Genomic DNA, 13,442 nt, shown 5'->3' with positions numbered 1-13,442 from the left:
CTGCCTGACTGCTGAGTTTTTCCAGCAGGTTCTGTCGTACATGAAAAGGTAGATGCTTTGCATTCAAAACCCTTCAGCTTAAAGCACCCTCCCCTTGTTCCCCTACCTTCCTATCCTCACTCTCACAGATCTCCCACAACCTCTACCTCTAGTTCTCCTCCTCCAACAGGTCCCAACCCCGCCAGCCCAGTCTTCCAGCTGTCCCCAATCTGGTGTCACAAAAATGTTCAAGCCTCAGAAAAGGTGGGGGAAATAGGAAGATGTGCCCTGACAACTTGGATCCGACTTGCCAAATAATCAGTAACCTATGCTCCCGTAGCATAAATTGCTGTGATTATTTAAAATTTGGCATTCTTGCATGTATCCTGATGAGCACAAGACCACAGGCTTTGGTAACATGTACTTCTTGTATTAACGTTAAGCAATATTACAACTAGAGAATACATAGCACAGAGAGAGGCTTTTCAGCCCTGCTGTCTCTATAAGAGTTAGTCAGCCCCATGTCGTATCTTTTCCCCATAACTCTGCCAGTGTTTCCTCTCCAGACAAATATCCCTTTCTCTTTTGAATGTTTATTGATGCTGTCTCCACCACACTCTGAGTGCATTCCAGATCCTAACTCATCATTGTACTTTTCCACAGTTAAACACTGCTTCTTTTACCATCACCTGAAGTCAGTTCCTCTGGTTCTCAACCAAGAGAATGATAACTCCCTATCCTCTCTGTTCATGCTCAAGGGGATAAAGGTTATTGGGATATACAAGAATGTAGAGTTGAGGTTAAAACCAGATCAGCCATGATCTTGTTAAATGGTGGAGCAGGGCCAAAGGGCTGAGTGGCTGGCTCTTGTTCTTTGTATGTTTGTATGACTGCAGCAAGTACAAACAATGGTGTTAATTGGCTGCAGGCATCACCAGGTGGCTCAAAATACCTTACAAAACCACTGAAAGCAAGTCTGATACTCTTTTAAGGAAGGTGCTTTGTGGCTGCAGCTCAGAAATCTTCAGGAAGCGAATCTACCCTGGGAAACAATGAAAAGCAGTACACAGAAGAATATCATTGAGAATGCACAGTTAAATATTTGGTGCATTACGGTGCCTGCAAGAAACAGTGCATGTTCCTGCTTCAAAGAACACCAATAAACTGGTTAAAACACAATTTCCCTTTGATAAAACCATGCTGACCCTCTGATTATCTTCAGTTTTTCCAAATGTGCTCCTATGTTCCCTTTAATGATCAATTCTATTACTTCCCCACGACAGATATCAAGCAAATTGGCATATAGTTTCCTATTTGTGGTCAGAGTAACCAGAATGCAAAGTACTGGGCTAATGGTAAGATTCTTGGTAGTGTAGATGAGCAGAGAGATCTCAGTATCCATGTACACAGATCTTTGAAAGTTGCCACCCGGGTTGACAGGGTTGTTAAGAAGGCATACAGTGTTTTAGCTTTTATTAATAGAGGGATCAAGTTCCGGAACCATGAGGTTATGCTGCAGCTGTACAAAACTCTAGTGCGGCCACACTTGGAGTATTGTGTACAGTTCTGGTAACGTCATTATAAGAAGGATGTGGAAGCTTTGGAAAGGGTGCAGAGGAGATTTACTAGGATGTTGCCAAGTATGGAGGGAAGGTCTTACGAGGAAAGGCTGAGGGACTTGAGGCTGTTTTCATTAGAGATAAGAAGGTTGAGAGGTGACTTAATAGAGACATATAAGATATTCAGAGGGTTAGATAGGGTGGACAGGGAAAGCCTTTTTCCAAGTATGGGGACAGCGAGCATGAGGGAGCATATTTTTAAATTGAGGGGTGATAGATATAGGACAGATGTCAGAGGTAGTTTCTTTACTCAGAGAGTAGTAAGGGTTTGGAATGCTTTGCCTGCAACGGTAGTGGATTTGCCAACTTTAAGTACGTTGAAGTCATCATTGGACAAGCATATGGATGTACATGGAATAATGTAGGTTAGATGGGCTTCAGATTGGTATGACAGGTCGGTGCAACATCGAGGGCCGAAGGGCCTATACTGCGCTGTAATGTTCCATGTTCTATATTTTCTGTCTCATTCCCTTCTTGAAGGATAATATTTGCTCCTTTCCAGTCTGACAGAACCTTTCCAGAGTCCAATTTATTTTGAAAAATTAATACCAACATATTAGGCACCTCTTTCTAGGCCCCAGGAGTAAGTGCATCCAGATCTGCAGAGTTGTCAGCCCACAGCTCCATCAGTTTGCTCAATATCATTCTCTATGAGACTACCATTTTGCTGAGTTCCTCTCTCCCTTCCACCTTCTGATTTACAGCTATTACTAGCTGTTACTATAAACAGCAACTACCTCAAAAACATTCAATGAAGTTTTCATTCAGACTATGACTGCAGTTTGATTTTCCAGACTGCTTCATCCCAGACTGAGTTCCAGAAGTTTGCTCCTGGCATTCTAGGCCTGAAACTCTTTGATGCCATCTTCTAAAGCCATCTGTAATTTCCTATTTAAAGCAAGTCGGCAACCTTCTACCAGCCATGTTGCAAGCTACAAGGATACACTGCAGGGGAGAACGAGGACAAGCAAAGACAGGCATGAAGGGTGATTTATTGACTTTACAATCTTGTCACAATGTTATACATGAAATTGGCTTGGAATATTTATTTCATAGTGGCTTTTATGTTTATGCTTTGGCCAAGTAGGCATTCAGATGGTTAATGACCAAGAAGAGCTAAACTTGGAAATAAATAATAATGGCACTTAATTAAATAAAAAATAAAGTTTATAGCCCAATGACAGAATTACAGCATGACTTAGATCGAAAATTAATTTATCAGGTCAATAATCAATTTTAAACACTGAAATATGAAAGAGTGATGTACTGATTAAAATAGGCATATAAATTCAGCAGGTAACAGAGGTGATGGATAGAATATTAAAGGCAGGGTATTGTCGAATCAAAATGAAATTGATATACAAACCAAACACCCATTCCTACATTACAGAGGTGCTGAAGTTGGTGAATGAAGGATGGTGATAACACAGTAAGTATTGGAGTCACATTAGCTGTTAGTGAACAGCCAAGGCAGGATGTGGCTGTCTACATTGTCATCCTTCCTCTTCCTCATCCTCAGCAGGTTCACTGATTGTAAGGGCAGTCCCCTCATGATGAAAGGTCCTATGGTACACACGAACAGTTCAGGCAGAGAGACGTTGGGCTGGATTTTCCAATTCTCACTCAGTTTGCTATTCCAACCCTTCTCTTTTTTTTTTCACAAAAAGAGAGCGCTTCACATTGTGGACAGGAGATTCCAGTCAGGGCTCCTTCAGAAATGCTGTATTCCATTCTCTCTCAGTTTCTCTCGTAGAGCAGAACTGTTAGGAAAGGGCACAGAATGCCCCGTTTACACAGCCGGGAACTGCTGAGGTCTGAAATTTGACACAATGGCTTAATGTGCATGCATTCTACACATGTGTGCAGAGATTGTGCACTAGATTCATGAGTCATGTGATCAAGGGACGGTTTGTGTCCCTCTTTCACTAGTGTTTACTTTGGTGTACTCGTTCAAATACAGCTAGCACAGCACACTACTGCGAAGGTCTTGGACATTGACTTTGTGATTCTCTGCCGTTTTCCAATGAAGCGTAGATTTCTTACACATTGCTTCTTGATGGGGTTCAGTAGTAGAATTGTTTCCCGAACACACTGGACTGACAAGACATTCTGCTAAAACCTTTTACACATTTTCCTTCTTGTCATCCAACACCTAGAAGCTTGTCCTGCATGAGGCATCTACTCAATCTGCAAGTCATGCCATATTTCAAGATACTACTTTACCTAAGCCAAGGAGCAATTAATTTGTTCAGAAATCTTAATGGTAAGAAAAAGACCTTCAGCACTTGTCACATCATTACCTTTTGCAACAGACTCTATGACTCTATCAAAGAGTTACAGAAAACATTAAACACCTGTACAAATTGTAACAAAAGCAGCGCAACAAAATCAACCAGCCCCAACCAGTAAGCAGTTGATGATCCCCTTAAGTAGCACTAGGAAGTGGGGGAGCCTCCCTGCTATTAACCATGTGTTCATCAAAGGGAGAGCATTGAATTGTGCATTGAGCTTCAAAATGGCACAATTAGCTTCAAATCGTTCTTGCACATTTATTATTGCCATGAATTTCTTACATTTTTTTCTTGGGATGCGGGTGAAGCTGACTCAACCAGCATTTATTGTCCTTCTCTAACTACCCTAGAGAAGCTGGTGGGGAGCTGCTTTCTAAACTTGCTGCAGATCCATGGGTTCCAATGGTGTTGCTGAGAAGGGAGTTCCAGAGTTTTGACCCACTGACAGTGAAGGAACAACAAGAACTTGCAGATGGTGATTCTCCCATGTATTTGCTGCCCATGGCCACCTAGGCAGTTTGGAAGGTGTTGCCTAAGAATCCTTGGTGAATTTCTGCTGTGCATCTTTTAGATGCCACATCCTGCTGCTACTGAGCATTGGTGGTGGCGGAAGTCATTGTTTGTGGATGTGGTACAAATTAAGCAGACTGATTTGCTCTGGATGGAGGCAAACCTCTTAAGTGCTATTGGAGCTGAACTCATCCAGGACATTGGGGAGTATTTTGACATATTTCAGAATTACATTGTAGATAGTGGACATGCCTTAGGGAGTCAGAAAGTGAGTTACTCCGCAGGATTACTAGCCTCTGGCCTGCTGTTCTCGCAACTGTATGTATATGACTAGTCTAGTTCAGTTTTTGGACAATGGTAAACCCCAGAATGTTGATAGTGGTGGATTCAGTGATGGTAATGCCATTGAATGTCAAGGACCATGGTTAGATCCTCCCTTGCTGGAGATGATCATAGCCTGTCATTTGTGTGGAATGAATGTTACATGCCACTTGTCAGCCCAAGCCTGGATATTGTCAAAGTCCTGTTGTATTTAAACATGGAATGCTTCAGCATCTGAGGAGTTGCAACTGGTGCTGAACATTATGTGATCATCAGCAAATGTTTGTCACAGTTGAGTCTCCTATTATTACAATTCTTCAAGTCATTAATGTAAACAACTTCACTTAATAATTGTGAAAAAATATTCTAATACATATTTCTTGCTGGTTACAGAAACTCTTGTGGACTTTCTGAAATTAGCTAATATTTCCTGAAGCCTAATTTGTTTGCTGTGAAAAACAGAATGCCCCTACCTTAATGCTTTATGGAATTGTTCTATTGCTTCTTCAAGGTCTTCCTTCTGATCAGGAACAAATCGATATTCAGACACATAACCTGCTGTGTGTTTATAAGGGTCATAGTCTCCAAGTTCAGCTAAACAGGAAGAAAATAATATTTGATCATATTTTTGCACTCACATTTACAACCAATGTAATCAATTAGTCTTACTGTTGTACCTAGAACTGTGGGATTCATTTCATATTTACATATTTAGGTATAAATCATGGACTATGGACTTTAAGCTTTCTAATTTAAAAAACATGATGATATCTAGCTTCTCATTCAGAATGATCACTGGAACCCAAAAGTTAACTATGCTTTCTCTCCACAGCTGCTGCCAGACCTGCTGAATATCTCCAGTAATTTCTGTTTTTGACTCATGTCTTAATTTCTAAATTAACCTCAATTGTTCCAATTGTACATTGTTTTTAAAAAATGACTTTAGATCTCATGTCTGTGATTCTATCGCCACGACAAATTGACACTTCAACACTACTACATGCAATATTTATAATGTCTCACTGTACTGGAATATGTCGGCCTGGACTTTCAGCTTCTATGCTTTTGCTACATAAAGGGAACAGGAAATTTCAGCCCCAATCCATGGTCTTCTGAGTATTGTGTGTAGAAGTAGCATATGACTGATTAACAAGAGCAGTGAACAGAAACTCCAAGCAAATTATTTCTCTTGCAAATGGAATTCACTTTTCTCCACATTAGAGTTAATTTTTACAGACACGTAATTGTTATCAATATAGAAACAGTGTTCTTCATTAAAGCTCATGCAATATATATATTTTTTAAATCATTAAACTGTTAGAGTAAGACAGGCACACTTACACTGGATAGCATAAGCACCCAGTTGAGAGGCAATATCTAAAGGACAGGGCAGCCGACCTTGGAGAACATCCTGTTTGACCTGCAGAAAAAACTGATATCTAAAACGAGAACAAGAAAGTTATCAGTAAAGACATTTTTAAAGCTGAATTCCATCCAGTGCATCCACATTTTTGATAAATCAACCTATAATTGGAATACATCTGGTCAAAGCTGAGTCAGGTATTTGACAAAAGAAACTCACATAAAAGTTGGCTAGGATTTAAGCGCCAAGGGTCTTGGCCACCAGTTGGAGATGTTGGACCAGGGTGCCCAACATTGTTTTTCTTCAGGAACCTGATGTGACTGCAATCAAGCATTTCCATGGGCCATGTCAAACTACCCTCTCACCACTTGTAGAATTTAGCCCTATAAGACAGTAATTCCACCCCTAACAATCAGAAGCTAACAGTGCTTCAAATTGGACAGTGCCTCTGTGAGCAGTGGCCATTGCTGGTATTACAGTGGGGCCTTCACCAGAGTTCACCAATAGATACCTGGAGAGAGGCAAGTGCAGGGTGGGATCATGGTCACAGAGATGGGATTGCTTACAAGAAGAGGGGTGATAGTAGCAAGGGCAGTGGAGGTTGACTTTCTGTGGGAACCCCTTCCACATCGGATACTGTAGCAGATCATTATCGGGGACCTATTCTTAATTCTGTGGCTGATGAAAGAATCAAATGTGTTTTCTGTGAACAAATTGCTCCAATATCATTATCCTCACAGAGACCATTTTGGATGTTTTAATTGGATAAGTTAAAAAGATTGCGTGGGTGAAATTTAATGACTCATGATTTCCAAACTCAAAAACCTTCTGTCTCTACACAGTGCGTATCCCTCTATTCCCTGTCTTTTCATAATTTTGTCAAAATGCCTCTTAAATGTATCCACTTCCACCACCTCCTCTGGCAGCCCATTCTAGGCACTTGCCACCCTCTGTGTTAAAAAATGTACCTCTTTGACCTCCTTCAAACTGATCCCTTTTTACCTTAAATCCATGTCCTTAGTAAATTACAATTCTACCCTGAGAAAAAGATTTTGACTATCCATTCTATCAATGCCTCTCATAATTTTGCAAACTTCTATTAGGTCATCCCTCATCCTTCGATACTCAAGTGAAAACAAACCAAATTTGTCTAATCTCTCCTAATAGCTAATACCCTCCAAACCAGGCAACATCTTGGTCAGCCATTTCTGCTCTCTCTCCAGGAGAGTTTGGAAGCCAGGGTCTCCATGTGATCAGACAGAGGGGTGTGGTGTGGTGTGTGCCCTTAAAGGAGGGATCCACAGGGTTTACTGGGTGGCTAGACCCTGTCCATTAATGGTGCTGTGCCAGTGGCCATGAGATGTGATACTTAAGTGACTGCTCAATTGGTGTCAGAGCAGGAAGGCTGTTTGCAAGCTTTCCTTCCCCAGACAGGAATGGAGGGAGAGCTTTGGGAACTCCAGTTTAGTTTAATCATTTATAATGTAACAAGCAAAGTTCATGTTTACATCTCATTACCTTGTTATTTCTTCTTTAAGTTTACAAGGATCTTCTGCATAGAACTTTACACCAAAATATAGTGTGTATGGTGGACCAGCTAGAAGAAAAGAAACTTTGAAATAGAATGCAATACATTTATATATTAATGCTTTTAAACTTAAACATCTTAATGCGTCCATATGTACATTAAACTACAATATCTGGAAATACTCATGAATTGCAGGGAATAGCTTTCAATATGAAGAAAAAATGAAAAACTATATAGAATAGGCCCTTCGGCCCACCAAGACTGTGTCTATACTTGATGCCTTCCTAAACTAAAAACATTTTATGTCAACGTGGCCCATATCCCTCTAATCCTGCCTACTCATGTGTTTGTCAAGTTGCATATTAAATATTGCTATTGTATCCATCTCCACCATCTCTCTCTAGCAGCGCATTCCAGGCACTTACCATTCTTTGTGTACAAATCTTGCCTTTCACAGTAAGTTTAAGGTTTAAATCTATGTCCCCTAGTAGTTGACGTTTCTCTGGGAAAAAGATTCTGCCTATCCATTCTATCCATATCTCTTATAATTTCGTAAACTTCTTTCAGGTGGCCGCCATCCTTCAACATTCAAGTGAAAAGAAGTCACATTTGTCCAATCTCTCCTCATCGCTAATACCCTCCAAACCAGGCAACATCCAGGAAAACCTCTCCATAGCCTCCATGTCCTTCATGTTGTGTGGCGACCAGAACAATATACAATCTTGAAAATGTGATCTAACTACAGTTCTATTCAGCTGCAAAATGACTTGCAAATTTTTATGCTCTATGCCCTGACCAATGAAGACAAGCATGCTATATGCCTTATTGACCACCTTTGTACAACCACTTTCAGAGAACTGTGGACCTGTACACCTAGCTCCATCTGTATGTTGAAGCTGCTAAGGATTCTGCCATCTACTGTACAGATCTTCCAAAATGCATCACCTCGCATTTGTTTAGATTTAAACTCCATCTGCCATTCCATAGCAAATTAATTAGACTAATTGATAAATGATGAGATCGTAATATTGTTCAAAATCATAACATCAAGTGAGTATATAGGTTCAATTAAACTTGCTTCCACCATAATTCCCAGGCAGTGCATTCCACACCCTAACGACTCACTATGTGAAAATGTTTTGTCTCACATCACATTTACTCCTTTTGCCCTGCATCTGTTTTTCTGTTTTAGATGCTTATCAATTTCCTTTTACAGACAAAGAGCTAGTTATCCCATGATGTTTGCATTTGGTTCTGTTAGCTCCCTTTTGCTATCCTTTCATAATGGAATTCCATAGAGAAGGAAGTCTCTCAGCCAATCAAACCCATGGCAGATTCCTGCAAGACAAAATTAATTAGTACCATTCTCTGCCCACAGAAATGTTATGGCACAGAAAGAGGCCTTTCAGCTCATCCTGTCTGCACCAGCTCTTCAAATGAGCAACATTACCTATTGCTAATTTCCTACCTATCTCCCATACCCTTGTGCATTGTTTTAATCCAAATCATCATCCAATGCCTTCTTGAATGCTTCAATTGAACCTGCCTCCACCACAGTTTCCAGGCAGTGCATTCCACACCTGAAAGTTCTTTTCTTGCATCGTATTTGCTCCTTTTGCCTTGTAGTTGTTTCTCCTCTTTAGGTGCTTATCCAATTTTCTTTTAAAAGGCACAGTTAATTCGGTCTCTGCCAATCTTTCAAGCTGTGCACTCCAGGTCAGAATCACATGCAGCGTGAAAACATTTTCCTCCTGGCACCTTTGGTGTTTCTGCCAATCACTTAAATCAGTGTCTTCTCATTTTTCATCCATCAATTGAACAGTTTTTTTCTCCATCTACTCTGCCTAAAGCCTGAATGATTTTAAAAAGTTAATCTCTCAACCTTCTGTACTCTCAGGAGAACAATCTCAGCTTCATTTCTGGATCTATCCTCAAATTATTTGTACATTTCCTGTAAAGACTTCAGGTATTCCCTGAGGTTTAGTACCTAAAATTGAACACAATGCTCCAGTTGAGGCAAAAGCAGTGTTTTATAACTTACTTCGTTTAGCATTATATACTTTTGTTTAAAAAGCCATGATCCCATCTGCTTTATCAACAAACGTTTCCACTTGTCCAGTCTTTTCAACAATTTAAGCACATGAACTCTCCACGTCTCCCTGCTCCTACACAATTCTTTAGAATCATATCCTCTGTTTTATATTTCTCGTGCTTCCCATGGGAATTCATTTCGCATTTCTCTGCATTAAAATTTCTACTTATTCAATCAGTTATATGCTTTATGTCTGTGACTACCCTCCTCATGGTTCACAACAATAAATTTCATAAGATAATGATCATAAGAAATAAGAGTACGAGAAATCCTTTTTTCTGATCCAAGGAGGCTGAACACCACTCAATGGCCAATCTGATTCTGACCAGAACTCCATTTTTCTGCTTGCTGTACCCCTCCCTTGCACCCCCATTAACTTGATGACTGCATCAATCGGTCTTGAAAATATTCAAAGTTCAAACCTCCATTGCTCTTTGTGGAAGAGAACTCCAAAGCCTGATAATACTCTGATGAGAGAAAATGAATTCCTCCTCATAACAAAGAATCCCATAGATGAGAGTGACCATAACATGACAGAATTTCAAATTTCATTGAATTGAAATTTGAAAAATGGACATCTAAAACTGATGTCATAAGCATAAAGATTGGCAATCAATGGGTTTTCTAAATAAAATCCCTTTCATGGGATCTGGGCATTGCTAGCAACCTTAATTGCCGTTGGATTTAGTGGCATGCTAGGCCATTTCAGAAAGCAATTAACAGTCAATCACATTGAATACACATGAAGATAAATTGTACTGGAAAGGTTAGAACAACAGCAAGATGTCAGGGAAGCAGTGACAGACACTTAAGATAGTTCACAATTTTAAACAAAAATGCATTCTATTGAAAAGGAAAAACTCTATCAAAGGATGCCTTATTCATATCTAACTAAGCAAGTAAAGGATGGTATCCTACTGAAAGAAAGGGCATAGAATTTTGTGAGGATTATTGATAAACCAAAAGATTAGAAGCATTTCAAATACCAGCAACTAATAAAGTTAGAAGTGGAGTATGAGAAAAAAAACCCAGCAAGAAATAGAAAACAAATGGTAACAGTTTTCATGTGAAAATAAAAAAGAAAGGAATAGCTAAAGTGAGCCTTTGTTCCTTAGATGGAGAGACTTACAAATTGATAATGGAAAACAAAGAAATTGCATCAACTTTGACTAAATATTTCATACTCATCTTCACAGTTGAAGAGGCAAAATGCATATCAGTGCTAGTGGAAAATGAAGAGGCAAAATGGAGGGATGAATTTAAAACAATCATAATCATTGAGAAAACTAATTGGACAAAAGGATTACTAGTCCCTGGAACTGATGGTTTGCATCATTGGGTCTAAAAAGAAGTAGATTCAGAGACAGTGGATGCATTTGGTTCTAATCTACCAAAACTCCCTTGATTCTGGAAAGGTGTAGTGGATTGGAAAACCACAAATTCAACATATAATATAATCCAGGTAGAGACAAGTAACATTTAAAAAGAAGGCCACACACGTTGTTATAAACAGTTGAACTATGCCATAAAAAGCAAATTTTATTGTATATAAAAAACAAACAAAACAAGCACTATTAACCTAACAATATGGCCAGATATTATGCAGATACTATTACTTATTTCCTCCAAAGTGTCTTTTACTTTACGATATATTAGAGATATTTGCTTGTGTGGACCACCTAAATGTGTGCCTCAATTTGCTAGCAAGTACTTTAATTCTTATCAGTTGTAGGTCTCCTCATAGATTTAAACAATGTTAGAATTAGAATTACGTATAATTGTCATGTGTACTCAAATACAAGGATACAGGAGAGCAATGAAAAGTATAGAAAGTCACCATTCGTGGCGCTATCTTAGATACAAAGTCTTCGGTATAAAGGAGAAAAATAAAGAAATACAGCTACAGTTCCTCCATGCTGGACTTTCATCATGAGGGCACTCTCCCCCCTCACTGTGCCCACACTCTCCTCCGCACTGGGGCCATACTCTCCTCCACACTGAGACCTCACTCCTGAGGAAGGCACACTCTCCCCCGCACTGAGTCCTCACTCCCAAAGGGGGCACGCTGTCTCACATTGAGCTGAGTTCCTTACCACCAAACGCCATCTGGGCTGACCAGATACTTCACCACCAACCATCGAAGTCTCACTGACCCCAGCCACTGCCGGACATATTTATTCTATTCTTTCATTCAAAGAGGGCATCACTGATTTGGCTAGCATTTACTGCCCAACCCTAGTTGCTGGATTCCAGGTTCTGATGCTATCACCACCACTGCCTCCATGACTGTGCTCTCCCCAGAAGGTATGTGAAATAAAACAAACTAAAGAAAGTTTAAAAATAGAAAAATAGATGATAAAAGAAGAAAGAAAAGGAAAAGCAGACAGTGGACAAACTCCAGGCTCAAGAGACCTCACACTGTCTATCCTGTCGCTGTAATCTTACTGTGCAGCACCATTTGCAGATCCTCAGATACTGAAACAGTCCATATCCAAATGCCAGACCTGGACAGTGGCAAGTAACATTTGCACCACACAAATTCCAGGCCGTGACCATCTTCAAGAAGGAAGAATCTAACCACTCCCCTTGACATTTTATGGTATTACCATTACTGAATCCTAAATTATCAACACTGTGGAAATTACCATTGACCAGAAACTGACTGGATTAGTCATCTAAGTACTGTCGTTAGAGGAATGGATGAGAGGATAGGAATCCTGCAGTGAGTAACTCATCTCCTGACACCCCAAAGTCTGTCCACAAAGCACAAATCAGAAGTTTTTAGGAACACTTCCCACTTGCCTGGATATGCTTACCTCCAAAAACACTCAAGAAACTTGACACCATCTAGGATAAAGCAGTCCATTTGACTCAGACCACATCCAGAACATTCATTCCTTCCTTTGCTGATGCACAGTAGCATCAGTGTGTACAGTCTGCAAGATGCACAGCATAAACTCACCAAGGCTCCATCGGCAGCACCCTCTAAACCCATCACCTTTACAATTTAGAAGAACCATGGCAGCAAACACATTCAGTAGCTGCAGGTTCCCCTCTATGCTGTACAGCAACCTGACTTGGAAATGTATTGCTGTTCCCTCAGTGCCACTGGGTCAAAATATTGGAACTTCTCCCTAATGGCATTGTAGCTCTTCCTACAATAAATAGACTGCAGTTTTCAAGAAGGCAGCTCACCACCACCTTCTCAAGGGCAACTAGGGGTGGGCAATAAATGCGAGCCTAACCAGTGATGCCCACATTGTATGAACGAATAGAAAGGTATAAACAATACTGCAGATGCTGGAAACCAGATTCTAGAGTAGAGTGGTGCTGGAAAAGCACAGCAGTTCAGGCAGCATCCGAGGAGCAGGAAAATCGACATTTCTGGCAAAAGCCCTTCATCAGGTATTCCAGCACCACTCTACTCCTGAACGAATAGAAAGAGCTGGCTCAAAGGTAGAAGACAGAGGGTGGTGGTGGAGGGTTGTTTTTCAGGCTGGAGGCCTGTGACCAGTGGAGTGCCACAAGGATCGGTGCTGGGTCCTCTACTTTTTTGTCATTTACATAAATGATTTGGATGCGAGCATAAGAGGTACAGTTAGTAAGTTTGCAGATGACACCAAAATTGGAGGCGTAGTGGACAGCGAAGAGGGTTACCTCAGATTACAACAGGATCTGGACCAGATGGGCCAATTGGCTGAGAAGTGGCAGATGGAGTTTAATTCAGATAAATGTGAGG

The 13,442-nt window shown here is 40.4% G+C and overlaps 1 protein-coding gene across 5 annotated transcripts in view; it reads right to left on the bottom strand.

Moving 5' to 3' along the window:
- Positions 1-13,442, bottom strand: part of epb41l4a (erythrocyte membrane protein band 4.1 like 4A) — a 303,990-nt gene that overhangs the window by 147,765 nt on the left and 142,783 nt on the right. For all 5 annotated transcript variants that reach the window (XR_015760856.1, XR_015760851.1, XR_015760853.1 and 2 more), the window contains exons 5-7: positions 7,602-7,680; positions 6,062-6,159; positions 5,194-5,314 (exon numbers count right to left, since the gene is read on the bottom strand). Coding sequence is in view for 2 of the 5 variants with exons in the window: in XM_043710600.2 (XP_043566535.2) it covers positions 5,194-5,314; positions 6,062-6,159; positions 7,602-7,680 (298 nt within the window). In the remaining 3 variants the exon portion in view is untranslated. The remainder of the gene's footprint in view (positions 1-5,193; positions 5,315-6,061; positions 6,160-7,601; positions 7,681-13,442) is intronic.

This window comes from Chiloscyllium plagiosum, unplaced genomic scaffold (genome assembly GCF_037043375.1).
Source record: "Chiloscyllium plagiosum isolate Xiang-an unplaced genomic scaffold, Cpla_swu_hap1 HiC_scaffold_2, whole genome shotgun sequence".
In the NCBI taxonomy this organism is placed as follows: Eukaryota; Metazoa; Chordata; class Chondrichthyes; order Orectolobiformes; family Hemiscylliidae; genus Chiloscyllium; species Chiloscyllium plagiosum.
Note: the sequence above shows the minus strand (reverse complement) of the source record. Positions and strands in the feature narration are given on the sequence as shown.